This window comes from Vipera berus (assembly GCF_964194415.1).
Source record: "Vipera berus genome assembly, chromosome: 2".
NCBI lineage: Eukaryota > Metazoa > Chordata > Lepidosauria > Squamata > Viperidae > Vipera > Vipera berus.
The window spans coordinates 240425877-240442853 of NC_138203.1; the positions used below are offsets into that span (position 1 = coordinate 240425877).

The following is a 16977-nucleotide window of genomic DNA, read 5'->3' on the forward strand; positions in this document are numbered from 1 at the left end:
AGAAAGTTAGGATTCCAACTTAAGGAAGTATATAGATCCCTTCTATGCCTATGAGCAAGAATCACACTAAATCAGAAAAAAATTAAGGTGAATATAAAAGCTTTTTAACTACTTTGCTTGTTAACTTTGTTGCATTTATAAAGAAACACAAATTACCAGTCATATCTTATGGCTTACCAACTATTTGACCATTCCTTACTGCACTGCCTAGCAGGAATCAGAACCAACTGGGACTTTATCAAACTGGAGCATTACAAGATATGTGGATTTACTATTGAAACAAAAGCCAATCTTTATGAGTTCAATTTCTGGTTAATGTCATTTAAAAGTCCTGATGAAAAAGATTATCTAGCTAAATTAAGTATGGAGAATTTTGTATTCCTTTTTTCCTTTATTCTCAATGGTTTTAGGGAAGAACATCAGAAAGTGGCTGATATTTTCCTCTCCAGAGAATCAGGATTTAATCACCACACAACTTACATCATGCAGTTTGATAGAAATTTGGCTTTGCTGGATGATGTTCGCCTTAAATCCTCCCAGCTGGATACTATCATTAAAGAGTTTGAGGTAAAGTCTCTTCGTGTTTGTATGTCATGTTGATTTATTATTGTAGTTCTACTATTATCTCTCTTGTCTTGTTCTTGCCCTTCTTCCCTCTAAAATAACTAAGAGTTTGGAGCATGGAAGTTGATATTAGCGATAATTCAATTCAAGAATGGCTTTAAGAAGAAAGTAAACTAGGAAGAGTACAAATACATATTGAGGCTATGGGGGGGAGAGGGGGGAGAGGGGGGGAGAGGGATAAGGAGGAGGACGAGGAGGAGGAGGAGGAGGAGGAGTGATTTTTCATTCTCACATGCAGGGGCAAATATGGAGAAGGAAATGGCAAGAATTGTAATTCAATAGTTATTTACTCCCTGGTTTCTCCATCTGTTGTAAATGATATATATACAGTAGATCTCAGTGTGTTTCTTGTCCTTTGATTTCCTTATGCCCTCTAAAATATTTATTTTTATTCCTATAACTTTGACTGGTCAGGGGTATTTGTTCCCATTTTATGTCTTCATCATCTCCCAACTTTTTGCTATGTGCATCATATGTTTCTGCTTCTCTTTTTCCTCCATTGGAAAAGTATTAATGCAAAAATATTAATGTATAAAACCATGCAAAAAGATTTACATCTTATTTAACTGGTGCAGAGTGCAGCTGCACGAGTGCTTTTGGGGGTCTCCCGATACTCCCATATTACACCTCTGCTCCGTGAGCTGCACTGGCTTCCAGTTGCCTTCCGGGTGAAATTCAAGGTGCTAGTGATGACATACAAAGCCCTACATGGCATGGGTCCGGATTACCTACGGGAACACCTACTGCCAACGTCAACATCCCTCCGTCCTGTGCGCTCCCACAGAGAGGGCCTCCTCAGGGTGCCACCGGTCAGAGAATGTCGGCTGGTGACCCCCAGGGGGAGAGCATTCTCGGTGGGTGCGCCAACCCTTTGGAACTGCTTACCAGCTGAAATCCGGATGGCCCCCGACCTTCGCTCCTTCCGGCGTGATCTAAAAACTTATCTATTCCAACAAGCCGGCCTGGCCTGATGGATTTGGGTTTTAAAATTTTCTCACTTTATTGCCTTATTGTATTCTTACTTTATTGCTCTGTACACCACCCTGAGTCCTCCGGGAGAAGGGCGGTATATAAAACAAATAAATAAATAAATAAATAAATTTATTTCCATGAGTAACAGAATGCTAAATTGTGGATGCTCAGTTTACATCAGAGTACTGATCTGAACACTTGTCTCTCATGTCTAGGTCCAATTCAAAATGTTTTGCTGTCATATTCATGTACCCCATACCTTCTACTTCAGATCGACATTTTACAATTTTTTCATGCAATTTAGTTCATAATTCTTGCCTTCTCTTTTTCCTGGTGTTTTCTGAAGCAGAAACTATAGGCAAGGTTTAGGACCTATCAGGTAAGGTAAAGGTAAAGGTTCCCCCGCACATGCGTGCTAGTCGTTTCCAACTCTAGGGGCCGGTGCTCATCTCCGTTTCAAAGCCAAAGGGCCAGCGCTTGTCCAAGGATGTCTCCGTGGTCATGTGGCCAGCATGACTAGACACCAAAGGCGCGCGGAACGCTGTTACCTTCCCACCATAGTGGTCCCTATTTTTCTACTTGCATTTTTATGTGCTTTTGAACTGCTAGGTTGGCAGAAGCTGGGACGAGTAGCAGGTGCTCACTCTGTTACACGGCACTCGGGATTCAACCCGCCAAACTGCCGACCTTCTGATCGACAAGCTCAGCGTCCTAACCCACTGAGCCACCACATCCCTAGGACCTATCAGGACCATCCTGAAATAAATTCAAAATACCCATGAATGACCACCTGCCTGCATAAGCTTCATCTCACTTGTTGAATAGTTTCACTTGTGAATTAACTCCAATCCTATTTTAGAAAAAAAATGGTGCATCCTTCAGTTGCCCTTTCTGCTTCTTGCTGGATGGCTGGTGTGACTTTTAACTGTGCAAATGTATGTTTAATTTTAGTTTGAATATATATCAGTTTTTTATTTGTAAAGAAGAGAGAAGTGGCAACATTTACTTAGTGGACAAAAAAGGTTATGAGAATAAATTGGCTACTGTATTTTCAGTGTTGCGTTGGCTATCAGCTGCTTGAAATATGGAATATGTCTCCCTCTACAGCATATAAGAAATATTGGTAATAATAATTCATTAAAATAACCACTTATCAACACTTGTTGAATATATTTAGCTGTCTGAAAATTCTATGGAATCCCCGGTGCAAATGCAGATATCTAATTTGCAATAATTTGAATTATCTAGAATTATATTACCTTGTGGACTACATCTTCTTGCTGCCATAGAGTTAAGGCAAAATTTTTATCAATTTTTTTCCTGGCCCAAGAAAAAGAAAAGTTATAAGCAAATGCTCACTAAAACATATGTGTCTCTGATGTTTTGGCATCTATATGTAAATTGTTTCCTTAATTAATTCCTTAATTAGGGCTGTGATGGCTCAGGAGTTAAAGATGCTGAGCTTGTCAGCTAGAAAGCTGACAGCCCGGGCTCAAGACCCAAGGGCCGCACAATGGGGTGAGCTCCTGTTCCTGCCCACCTAACAGTTTGAAGGTATGCAAAATGCAAGTAGATTAATAGGTACCACTTCAGTGGGAAGCATTCCATGCACCTTTGGCATATAGTCGTGCTGGCTACATGACCACAGAAAATGTCTTCGGACAATACTGGCTCCCTCGGTGAAGAAACAGAGATGAGCGCCACACCCTAGAATCGGACACAATTGGACAGAGAAACCTTTATCTTTACTCTGCTTCCTTAATGTCAGAGAAAATTGTAACTGTTCCTTAATGCCCCTTGACAAGAAGATATTTTCTGCACATACATCAGAACTGGAACCCTGCTCTCAGTCAGGATGTATGAGTGATGGATTTAGCAGGCGCTGGGTCTAGGTTTATGAATTCTGTATTATTTATGTGAAAAGGCTATCTTGAATTCCTTAAACATACCTCTTAAGGCACTTCCAATGCTCATCATAGTAATAGGCAGAGCAATGTTGTGTCCCCGTGGCTCCACAATGCCATAGGTTTTTGCAGTTCATGAGTTTCTTGCTGCCCCAGAAATACTGTTTCAGCAGCATTTCCTCAAATTCCTTTGAAACTGTAGAATGGGTGCATTCTTATTGGTAGAAACTCCTGCTTTGTCCTAGCAACCAATTTAAATTTTATATTTTCTCATAGCTAAGGTGTCACAATACTTTGCCATCATCCCTCTCCCCTCCCCAGCTGTCCCAGCACTCCAAAGCACTGTGGTAAGATGTTCTCAAATCTGCCTCCATCACTATTTAATTTATGTATCCAGAGCATTTCCCTCATGTTCAATCTTGTTCTGCACACACAATTTGTACCACTCTGGGATTGTACACATCCTTAGGTTGCCATAGTTTTGAGAAGCACTCATTAAGTTCTTGCTTATCGAGTGCTTTTTTTTACAAAAAAAAATTGTTTTATCATAGAAAATAAAATACAAAACAGTAATAAAAAACACAATGAAACAAAAGCATACAGTCCACCCTAACAACAACAAAAAAAGAAAAAAAGTAGTGTACAAAAAAAAGAGGGATTTGAAGATTGGTGTAACGTTTAGCTCAACGTTAAATATATGAAGAAAGAAAAAAAGCGGTCAACAGGTTGAGCCGAACATTACACTAATCTTCAAATGCATCTGTTAACCATCTGTTATTATATTTAGCATGTAGAAAGTCCACAAATGATTTCCAGTCTCTTATAAAGCTGTCTAGACCATTATCTGTAATCAAAGTAGTTAATTTTGCCATCTGCCAATTCAATCAATTTCGAAATCCATTCTTCAACAGTCGGCATCTCTTTTTCTTTCCAGTTTTTGGCAAGTACAGTCCTCGCAGGTGAAAGAATAGCACCCCAAACTGTTTTTCAATTGGCTTGTCCTTCATACCTAAAAGAACAGCTTCAGGTTTCATTAATATCTTAAATATTTTTTGCGTTGTAATTGTTAGGTTTATCCAGTATGCTTTCGTATATTTGCAAGTCCACCACGTATAATAAAATGAACCTGGATTTTGACTATATTTCCAGCACTTGCTTATCCAGTTCTAACCATTTAACTTATTTTAATCGGGGTTTTAATTGCACAGGGTTAGTTTAATCTCTTTTAAATTGATTTTAACTTTTGTATTGCTGGTTTTTTAATTCCCTGTAAACCGCCCTGAGTCCTCAGGGAAAGGGCGGTATATAAATATAATAAAATAAATAAAATAAATAAATAAATTTGCATACCTGAAAAGTATCTCAGAAGTTAGTACCTGATCCATTCTCCAAAAGAGTTTTGGTCTTTTTTAAGCTTAGCTTCTTTAGGAGGAATGCACAGCCTTGACTGACTTTGCTGATATTGTGCAGCACTTCTGAAGATGCTTTTATGTGTAAATATCAGTGGTTTTTATTATGTGCTCTTCGTCATCTCCCCTGAAAGAACCCAGGAAGCAGGCTAAAAATATATTTCATGGGAACATTGTGGTCTCTATTAAATAAGAGACAAGGGTTGTGACACTAATGTTTTTGTCTTAGCCTTATATGCTGCCCTTCGCTTGGAGTTAATGGAATTTTTATTTTAGCCATAACTTTGAGCTTGGAAGGTTCAAGTAATGTATGTGTGAGAGAAGCATAGGGATCGAGAAAAAGAGATTTCTCTGGTGGTGGGATTCAGCTAGTTCACACCACTTGGGCAGAATGGGTAGCTAATTTTTTGTTGCCCAGGCCCGGAATGGACTTCCACACGGAAGCGGCATCCATACAGAGAACCGGTTGTTCACATATTTGAATCACACCACTGGATTTCTCATGATCTTCTCAGGCAGAATGGTATCCCAATATGAGTAAATTAAAAAGGATTATAGCAATTGAGGAAGAGAGAAGGAAGAAAAGCAGTTCTAAAATTGATTCTGATCTAAGTTGAAAACGAGTCATTGTGAGGGAGCAATGTATTTTCTGATCAAGCTTTATGAATTGCTTTCCTGTGCATTATGATTAAAAAAAATACATTTGTTCCCCTTGTGATATAGTTAAAAATCAAGAATATACCGGTAGTTGTTTAAGATGGTACTGACAGCAGTTTTCATCCTAAAAACCAGGTTAGTTATACCTGTAGAGACCCATCCCTTTGGCTTACCATCATTGTATTGATGACAAGACTTCCTACCCCTTGGAGAAGTTATGGTGTAAATTTAGACATAGGAGGAAGTAAGAGAAGAAGGGGGAAGAAGAGGAAACCGTTGGATGAGCTTACTTTGTGGGGTTCTTGGAGATTGTTTTCTTGCAGACTTTTCATTACCCAACTAGGTAACATCATCAGGTGTTAGGACTTTTAATACATTTTTTCCTATTCATTAACCATCTAATTTCTCTCCCACAACAGCTTCCCACACTTTCTGCCCCAGCATTATAAATACCGAAAAATACAAGGAGGGCAAAAGACAGAGATTTATTTATTTATTTATTTATAATGAGACTTGTATGCTGCCCTATCTCCCGAAGGACTCCAGGACGGCTAACAACAATAAAATACAATAAATACAAATATTAAAAAAGAATTAAATTATGTCGAAGTCCCACTAAAACCATTAAAAACATTTAAAACCCCATTATCATCAGTCCAGGTCGGCCTGTTGGAAAAGATATGTCTTAAGGTCACGACGAAAGGACCGAAGGTCTGGGGCTATCCGGAGCTCCTGGGGAGCTGATTCCACAAAGTAGGTGCCCCAACAGAGAAGGCCCTCCCCCTGGGGGTCGCCAGCCGACATTGTCTGGCCGACGGCACCCTGAGGAGGCCCTCTCTGTGCGAGCGCACAGGGTGATGGGAAATCATTCCTGGCAGCAGACGGTCCTGCAAATATCCCGGGCCTAAGCTATGTAGGGCTTTATAGGTAAGGACCAGCACCTTGAATCTCACCCGGAGGGCAACCGGTAACCAATACTAGTAATTTCTTTTTGCTAAATGGAACTGTAGTTCCTTCTAGATACAGGCATGGTGAAAACAGAGGACATACACAGGGGTATTTGGTGACTGAGCCAACAAACCACTGACTGGCCAGAAAGGGCAAGCACTGGCTGGCTGTCAATTCCCTAGACTTGCAAATGTCTTAATGTGGTATTGTTTTAAAATGGGCTTCATTTCCTGATGTCTGAATGCAAATAGTTGCTATTTCCAAGGGTGAATTTTGAGCTGAATTGAGAAGGGCAAGAAAATGGAAAGTCTGTTTGTCTTGAAGGGACAGAAAGAAACTAGCTAGAAATATAACAATCCAAAACTGGTGCTTGACGTCACTACAGTGTCCCTGATAGGGATAACGTATGCCACACCCTTCACCCCTGACTCTGTTTTGTGATAAACTGTTCTGAATTGTGTGAATCAAATGATGGTGACCCTCGTTTTTTCAGCTAAGTCTGTGTGTATTTTTCCATGTTGCTATTTAAATTCAGAGCTTCTGTTTTGGAAGATGAAATGGTTTTCTTTTGCTAATGGGTCCTAAATTGCTGCCAAAAATGATATATTTAAAGGAAAAGAGCAGTCTGCTTCCTGTTTAGCCTTTACCTCTATGATCCTTGCTACATTTACAAAAGAGTAGAAACATCTAGGTTTTCAAAATACTATTTGTGATCTGGTCAAAATAGATGACAGTAGAGTTGAGATCAATGGGTCATGCCTTCCCAAATAGCAATGAGGTCACATCCATTTCTTCAGTAGCTCTCTGACATTGAGCATGCGTCAAAGCTTCCACAGTGCACTCAAAGCTCATGTGTTTAAGTTGAGGAAACCTTGCCTAGTAGACTGCATATAACAGTAACGTCTAGTTCTAGTTGAAATTTCTTTCTATTTATTTATATTGGGCTTAAGATGTCAATGCCAACCCTGCTTAGGTCAGGATCTGTCCAGCTAGCATCAGTGAATAAGCAGTAATATAAAAATACTATGTAGTTTAGACAAGGTTCAGAATTCCACTTGGAACATAATCTCTGGCTTCAAGCACAACATAAATAAGACTTTTGACATTTAATTTCAGGATTATTAACACACTTCTATTGTAAAATAGAGGACAGGAATACTTGTTAGGGAATACTTGGATATGCCATTACAAGCGGGTGTGAAACTTTGCGAAGGTGATTACTATCTTCATGTAAAACAAGACCAGTTTCATATTATTTTCTGATTGTTGGAACTCTAACCTTTACACTTTTTCTTCCCTTCTTTTGAGGACAGCAGGTTCATGATGGCAGTCCCTTGAATGTGAAACACCAGCTCTTGAAAGTGGTGCAGCGCATATTCCAGTACCATATGCTACTTACAGGTAAAAAAAAAACCCAAACATGTCATCTTTATAATTAAGGAGACTTCATTTTCCTGCTTAGGCTGTGTCACCTGCAAATTTAGCCATTGCAATTTGTCCTCAATTTGCATTTTTGAAATGATTCTCATTTTTCCTCTTTAAAAATCAAAGGAAGAGAAAGAGAGCCGAAAGGAAAGAGAAAAATAACCCAAAGTAAAATGCATTCTGTTTTATTGTTTAAGATTGCAGCATTAAAGCTGATCTAAATTAGTGAAGATTGTTAGCCAATGTCCCACTTGAAGCATTAGATAAGGCAGGATAAGATTCTTATCAATCAATTGGGATTGCTATGTATTTTTCCTGTATTTTATTCTATTTTGAATTTAATAAAAACAAAATACAGAGATGAGGCACATTGCTGTACAATAATCTGTGAGTTTACTATCTTCTGAGCTGAGTCATATATTAAATATGGTAAATATTATGTGCTGAAACCATGTACAGATTGTTCAGTCATTTGTTATTCTTGATGGAACTGTATGTCATATATTCTAGTTGAAATTCACCATTAATGCCTATGTGCCAATATCTCATTTTTGTTCCTGATGAGGTATCTATGAGGTATCCCAAATTGTTGAAAAGCTTCACTGGCTAAAATTGGCTGACTGAATTTAATGCCAAGTTATTGCTTCTTATGAGTCCATTGATTGCATCAATATGCATTATGAACATTATCAGGAATAGCCCGTCCCAGGAGTCGAGAAGTATATTTTAGGTTTATAAAACAATCACTATAACAACACTCACAAATCTGAAGAGACTAAAATTAAATGAACTGCAGCAAGAACCTCCTACTGTGAGAGTTTGGTAATTCATAGAATACTTGGCAGGTGGGATAAACATTTGAGCTTTTCGTTTACAATTTCCTGAAATATCTTGGGAGTTTTCTGAGAACAGGTCTTCTGTAGCACAGCTCAGTAGCACAGCACTTTATCTGAATGCAGAAGACCCCAAGTTCCATTTTAACTGTTTTCTGCACTAAAAAAAATGTGCCAATGGTGCTAGAAAATACTTCTGTCTGGGAAATTGAACAGCTTTCTAAAGCAAATGGTTCTTTGCTGAGCCTTACAATTTGCAGAAGGCATTGGGATGTAACTCAAGAGGAAAAAGGTGAGGGGAAAGGGAAAAGAAAAATCAGAAAACCTAAGTGCCAGTGTTTAAACTTCTGTAGCGGATTTAGTGACACATTGCTGGGACAGTGGGAAGCCCCCTTCAGTTGAATGGTTACCAGATTATAGCTGAGGAGGGAGAAATCCTGAAAATCCCATGGAAGCCCTGCTTGTCTGGCCTTGCAGACCCTGAAGAATAACAGAATAACAGAGTTGGAAGGGACTTTGGAGGTCTTCTACTCAAGCAGGAGACTCTATACCAGGGGTCTTCAAACCTGGCCCTTTTATGACTTGTGGACTTCAACTCCCAGAATTCCTCAGCCAGTGTACCTGGCTGAGGAATTCTGGGAGTTGAAGTCCACAAGTCATAAAAGGGCCAGGTTTGAAGACCCCTGCCCTATACCATTCCGACTGGTTGTCTAATCTCGTCTTAAAAACCTACAAAATCTGGAGGCAAGCCGTTCCATTGATTAATTATAACATTTCCCCCTCTCCCAATAATATTTGGCTATGGAAACTTTAAGGGATGATCTTCTCTACCTTCCATCTTAGGAAATAGATGGTTTCTATTGTTCATCTCTCCTCTTCACATAAAAGAAGATGTATTCAGTTTGAAGCGAACTGTTTTAAGTTCCTAGGCCTAGGCATAATGTAAAGAAAGCATATGAAAAGAACCGGGTTCACTTAATGAAATTTTTCATTAAAGAAATTTTTCAGAGATGAAAATGTTACCTCTTCATATCTATGGAAATTGCAACCATAATTTTTCTTTCATATCTTATGTAGTCATGAAGTGGGACTAGAAAATGCATATTTTTTGATAAAGGGATGCTGGGGAACATTAGCGGGAGTAACTGTTACTCTTAGGTGTAGTTTGTGGACTTCCTAGGAACCAAAATTATTAGCAAAAGATGATTCCCCCTGCTTTGGGGGAAAATATCCATTGCTTTCAATTCTGTCTGTGTTGATTCTGAATCGCTGATCCCCCTGCATTTTTATTTGTCTCTGATGACTCAAGTAGTAAGAAACAGAAGTGCTTATAGTCTTTAGTGTTCAATAACTATCCCACTATTGTTGCAGAATATAGTGTCTGAATATTTGTCTGAAATGGTATAGGATTTCCTACCTGAGCAGGACCTCCAAGGTCCCTTCCAACTTTATTATTCTGTTATAGTGGCCCCTGTAAATACACAGAGTGGCATCTTTAAGTTTGAAGTTATTTGGTCTTGCTCATTTCAGACAAGCTTCTTAAATTACATCTGGATTTGTACCTTATTTTCTTGGTTTAACTCTTTTTTCCCTCTAATACAGAGACAACAGACATTCCCTTTTTCTCATTAAAAGGCTGCCTCATCACATGCCAGCATTGTATCATTCCCCATGCTGCTGCTTTCATTTGTATTACTAAATTAGAATAATAAAATCTACTGCAGCATAGCCAAAGCACTACAGCTGCAGGATTTCTAACTTCCTATGCACATTTGGGAGAAATTATTGTAAACCACAATGATTCATCAGCTGGGGTAAGCAATGCCTCAAATCACAAGAGATGTCTTTGTGTATAACTTACACAGATAATGCAAATTGGTTATTGCAGCAGTTCTTCCCTGAGTGACTTAGTAACTAGTCCAAAGAGCTCCACAAGGAACAGCATCCCTCATCAGTTTTATATTGACTATGTAAGTTTCAGCTCATACCAGTTACTTCACAGTATCTATATGTGGTTTCAAGTATACCAGCATTAAGTATGATCTTCCTGATTAAACAGAATGCTGCTGAGAATTAGTTTATGTTTCCCTATATATGATTAATCACAATTGTAAGAGCTGACCCTGGCAAGGAGAAAACTTGATGTAAACATAATGCAATCACCACTACTACCAGTTCCAGGCCATCCAGAGACTGACTATGTATCCACTAGCTCTGAAGGGAAAGATGAGGATCTTCTGTATGTGGGGATTTACTATCCTTGGTCTTGGATGGGGTTGCACTACCTCAGATGGATCCAGTGCATAATCTGAGGTCCTCTTGGACTCACTCATTAAGGAGCAGATGGCAATTGTGGCTAGGAGGGCTTTTGCTCAACTTTGTGTACCAGTTATGCTCTTCCTAAATTGAGAAGCCAATAATAATAATAATAATAATAATAATAATAATAATAATAATAATAATAATAATAATAATAATAATAATAATAGAGTTGGAAGGGACCTTGGAGGTCATCTAGTCCAACCCCCTGCTCAGGCAGGAAACCCTATACCATTTCAGGCAAATGGCTGTCCAGTCTCTTCTTAAAAACTTCCAGTGTTGGAGCATTCACCACCTCTGGAGGCAGGTTTTTCCACTGATTAATTTGTTCTAACTGTCAGGAAATTTCTCCTTAGTTCTAGGTTGCTTCTCTCCTTGACTAGTTTCCATCCGTTGCTTCTTGTCCTGCTTTCAGGTGCTTTGGAGAATAGCTTGACTCCCTCTTCTTTGTGGTAGCCCCTTTTAGTCTTGGTCATCTCCATGGGTTAATACAATATGCTGTACATGGAACTACCGTTGAAGAATACATATCTGGATGCTACAGCTGGTGCAGAAAGCAGTGGCACGGGCAGTTTTGGGCACCCCGAGAGTTGTATATGTAATACCTCTCCTATGTGAGTTGTATTGGGTGCCAATTTGCTTCTGGGTCCAATTCAAGGTGTTAGACCTTTAAAGCCCTTTATGAGACCAGCTACTTGAGGAACCATCTTGTAGCAATTACATCAACCTGTCCCACCAGTCAGGCAGGGAGGATATGTTGTGGGCCCCATCAGTCAAAGAATTTTATTTGGCAGGATCTAGAAAGAGAGCCTGCTCTGCCATTGCCTCTGTCCTATGGAGCATCTTGCCCCCAGAGGCGAAGCAAGCCCCCAACTCTGCTGGACTTCTGAAAGAGGGTCAAGACCTGGCTCTGCCAAGTGCCTTAGGGGGTCCAAGAGAGAGATGTGGCTCTGAGAGTATTTTGTGACTTGAGGGCCCTCTGTCTGCCTTTTTAATTTTTTAATGTGTTTTTACTCCTATTTTTAACTTTGTATTTATCTATGTCCCTTTTATATGGCTGTATGGCTTTTGTTTTACTTGGGTGAAATGGGCGGTACATAAATTAGATGTGTGTGTGCTCGTGTGTGAGAGAGAGAAAGAGAGAGAGAGGGAGGGAGGGAGAGAGGGAGAGATAGACAGTCAGGCAGACAGACAGAATTTATCAGAGATACAGTATATATTAGGGGTGTCAAACTCCAACATCACGTGACGTGTCGCGATGTATCGTGACTTTTTTCCCATTGACGGCAATGGGGTAGGCGTGGTTTTGGCATGACGCATCCGGCCCATGGGCCAGCAGTTTGACACCCCTGGTATATAGCATCTGTGATTTCTTTGCATCTGTGATTTCTTTGCATCTGTGATTTCTTTGCATTCAGGCAACCATTGTGTTCAATGCTTCATTCTTGTTTGGCATAACATGGCTATCTGGCATGTTCAAGAGTCTCCTGCCAACAAAATCCAAGTGCTGAAGGACTTAAATGTCTGGGCAGCTCTGATTTATTGCCAAGTCCTGATGTGAAGCCTAACAATAATAATTTCAGCTTTGAGTTTGGCTGAGCAGCAATATAATTAAAGCTGAAAACAGTGTGAAAAAGCATTCCAGTGTCTCAGGCTCTGTGGAAAAGTCCAATTAAACTTTGTTACACTTTTTAAAATCAAACAATGAACATGATGCAGGATAACTATGTGGAACCATATTATTGTTGCTGTTATAAAGTTGTCCATCCTTTCAGGTCAGCTGTGTATGCCTTTGGCTGGTTTCTGAGACAAAGTTGGCAAATGTATTATGGGGCAGTTAGTGAGGAATCTGTGAGCCATGCCAAGCAGAACAATGATAGTAAAGGAGTTAATGGAAGAAAAAAAAAGATCCAGAAGATATACAGCATATTCCCTCTTTTATTGGGGGACAGTTTAGGAAATGGGAAGGAAGAAGAAGGATATAGGCTGAGTTTGACTTTTCTGGAGGTGGGTCCCATTTCATTGAGAAGAAGGTCCGTAGCATCCTATGACCCTGGGCCACGAACCCTGAGACGCTGATCTTAACTGTGCTATTTAGATAGTTGATTAATTAGCAGATCAAAAACAATTTGAGATTTCCGACACATTTTTAATCCTATTTTTCCCACAGATTACTTGAATAATCTCTGCCCTGATTCTGCTGAATATGAAGATACACAAGGTAATTTTACACAACCTGAGTTTACCCAGGGCTGGAAATAACAAAATTCATGTTGCTTTGAGTTGACGCCATCCACTCGTTTTGAATTTTTAATGAAATCAGAATTCATTAGATTAGATACACTTCATTCTAGAATGGCTATCTAGAATGAAGAGTATGTCTAATAATTTAATAAAAAAAATTCTGCTAAGTCCTACTTTTCTGATAACTGAGGATATGACTTGGAATTCTAAATGTCCTTATTGAATTCTTTAGGTTTTATCTTCATGATTAAGAACCTAGGAGACTAAATTTGTGAGATGTGTGATAAGAACTTTGTTTGAAGATTCCACACACTCTTAAAGGGCTCTTAACATGTATTCTGATTCAAACTTAACTTTGTCAACTATATTGACAAAAAAGAGAAGTTTAGCCTGAATTAGGTTTTTAAGCATATGTAGCAGAAAACTTAATCTCTGAGTTAAAAGAGAAACTTTTGTTTTATGATTCATGAGATTGTAGAATTAGAATGGAACTTCTATTTTATCTTTTTATATGATTTCTACCATATTGAAAGGGTGTGGATACATTATAAACTTCTAATACCTTAATTGCAGGCAGTTTATATTTCTAGTAATATATGTGGAATGAATGTGGAAAGATCATCCTGTTATTTCTAATATCAGCCCTTTCTAATAATTATTCTTTTTGTTTTGTAACAGCAAAGGCAAAATTAATTCTTTAGGTTGTAGAATGAGTTAATAGATTATAAAATATCAACTATGATGGTTTCTGCACAGTAGAAACAATATTTTTATACTAAAAAAAGCTTTTGTTCTCCTGGTGAAAGGTTTTGTTTTGAAAGAATGTTGAAACCTCTTTACATAGAAGGCTGCAGTAAAAAATAATGAATAATAATAATACATAATTTTACTTTATAAGTTTCATAAATTCATATGTTATTCAATTGCATTGCAGCGGCCTTGCTTATCATATCAGAACTTACAGATAGAGCCAATGATAGCATACAACAAGGGGTGAGTGCTGAGTCCTGATTTCAGAAATTATAATTCAACAATATCTTGATTATTTATTGTTAAAAATGAAATAATTCATAAGAGGTTTAAAATAATGGTATATTCAAGTATGACAATATATGTGCATTTTGATGTTTTAACTTTGTGTGTGTGTGTGTGTGTGTGTGTGTGATATGTTTTACTCACATGATAAAGTATTTATGTCCAGCAAGTTCTGTCCATAGAAATGAAAATGATTGGTTATTGATTATTTTAGAACAAAGTAATGGGAGGGCACAACAGCAGGGAAATTGTCCAATGGGAGGATGCGGTAGCTCACAGTACTGAAACAGCTTAAAGTTGCAGTGTAGATTTGCCATGTGAATTATTTGAGAACCTCAATGGGCAAATAATAACTGCCTTGGTAGGTTTCAATTTTAGCATGTTTTTCCTCATCAAAGCTTCCAGACCTCAGGATAGGTCTATAGTTTCATCAGCATTACTCATGGTAGAACCGTAAAGCTGAGTATTATTGGCATACTGGTGTTATTGAACCCAGAACCAATGCATGATCTCTCCCAGTGGTTTCATGTAGATGTTAAACAGGAAGAACAAGGACAAACCCCCACAGCATCCCAGCATCTCATCTCATATCACCATTGAGTTGAACTATCCACTGATGGACAAGTGGAACCACTGCAAAATAATGCCTCTAATCCCCAAAGGCAATCCAGATAAGTACCATGGAAAATATCAAAAGCTATTGAGAGGCTTATTGAAACCAGGCAGGACAAGTACAGTTCCTGACAAAAGTCATCTACTAATGTGACCAAATGTCTATGGAGATTCTCAGTCATCCAGGTCATAGTTATCTCAAAGGTGCTTTTTCCCAAAACAACTGGACTTTCTCGTGGTTGTTGTTTTTTTGAAGACATTTTGCTTCTCATCCAAGAAGGTTATTCAACTCTGTCTGAAAGTTGTCTCCATCCCATGTCCAGGTCTGAATACTGACTAAAAAGGGCTCCAAATAATCTGCTTCATCTAGGATTCTCTACAGCCAATTCTTCACCTTGTTTACCCTCCCCCATTGATTTCTGATACCAATTTTGAGATGGAGTATACAAAAATTGCCCGTGAAATAGGCATATCATCTTAAATACCACCACCACCACAACAAAGAAAACTCAATTACAGTAGTGATAAGAGCTGAAGGACCAGGTTAGGGACAGATTATCATGGAGAAAATCTATTTGGTTGCTAGGAGTTGACAACAATTTGATGACATATAATCAGCATGATACCACTCTAATGGCAGAAAGTGAAGAGGAACTGAAGAGTCTCTTGTTGCGAGTGAAGAAGGAGAGTGCAAAAGTTGGGTTGAAACTAAACATTAAGAAAACCAAGATCATGGCATCTGGCCCTCTCAATTCCTGGCAAATAGATGGGGAAGAAATGGAGGTAGTGACAGATTTTATTTTCCTGGGCTCCAAGATCACTGCAGATGGGAACTGTAGCCAAGAAATTAAAAGACGCTTGCTCCTCGGGAGGAAAGCCATGGCAAATCTAGACAGCACACTAAAAAGCAGAGACATCACCCTGTCAACAAAAGTGCGTATAGTCAAGGCGATGGTCTTCCCAGTTGCAATGTATGGCAGTGAAAGTTGGACCATAAAAAAGGCTGAGCGCCAAAGAATTGAGGCCTTTGAACTATGGTGCTGGAGAAGACTCCTGCGAGTCCCTTGGACTGCAAGGCGATCAAACCAGTCAGTCCTAGAGGAGATCAACCCTGACTGCTCTTTAGAAGGCCAGATCCTGAAGCTAAAACTCAAATACTTTGGCCACCTAATGAGAAGGAAGGACTCACTGGAGAAGAGCCTAATGCTGGGAAAGATTGAGGGCAATAGAAGAAGGGGACGACAGAGAATGAGGTGGCTGGATGGAGTTACTGAAGCAGTAGGCGTGAGCTTAAATGGACTCCAGAAGATGGTAGAGGACAGGAAAGCCTGGAGGAACATTGTCCATAGGGTCGCGATGGGTCGGACACGACTTCGCAAGTAACAACAACAACAACAACAACAACAACAACAACAACAACAATCAGCACCATCAATCAACCCCATCTTTATTGTATCCCTCAGATCCTCCCCCCTTATTGAGTGAGCCCGTCCCTATCAAAAGATGTCTAACAATGACTGCTCTAGAGCAACTGCTACATCTATAGCAATCCATATAAAGATTATTGGACAATAGCAGTTGCAATAGCACTTAGACTTATATACTGTTTCATAGTGCTTTACAGCACTATCTAAGCAGTTTACAGAGCCAGCATATTATTATTATTATTATTATTATTATTATTTATTCAATTTGTATACCGCCCTTCTCCCGAAGGACTCAGGGCGGTTAACAGGGCATGTATTGCCTCCAACAATCTGGGTCCTCATTTTACTGACCTCAGAGGGATGGAAGGCTGAGTCAATCTTGACAATTACCCTCCTTGGGTCTTGAATATACCAGAATTCTTACATGCAGTTTAAGAATAAATGCAGCTCTTCTCTCTCCCTCTCTCTTTCTCTCTCTCTCTTTCTCTCTCCCTCCCCCCTCTCTCTTTTCTTTCCACAAATGGCCCATTAAAGAAGCACGGAGGGAATCACTGCATAGTGCCTTTTG

The 16977-nt window shown here is 39.1% G+C and overlaps 1 protein-coding gene across 1 annotated transcript in view; it reads left to right on the top strand.

Moving 5' to 3' along the window:
• FGD5 (FYVE, RhoGEF and PH domain containing 5) overlaps positions 1-16977 on the top strand; it is a 177424-nt gene that overhangs the window by 123828 nt on the left and 36619 nt on the right. Inside the window, exons 7-10 of the mRNA XM_081318088.1 lie at positions 411-567; positions 7828-7915; positions 13262-13312; positions 14270-14328. Of these exons, the coding sequence (XP_081174214.1) occupies positions 411-567; positions 7828-7915; positions 13262-13312; positions 14270-14328 (355 nt within the window). The remainder of the gene's footprint in view (positions 1-410; positions 568-7827; positions 7916-13261; positions 13313-14269; positions 14329-16977) is intronic.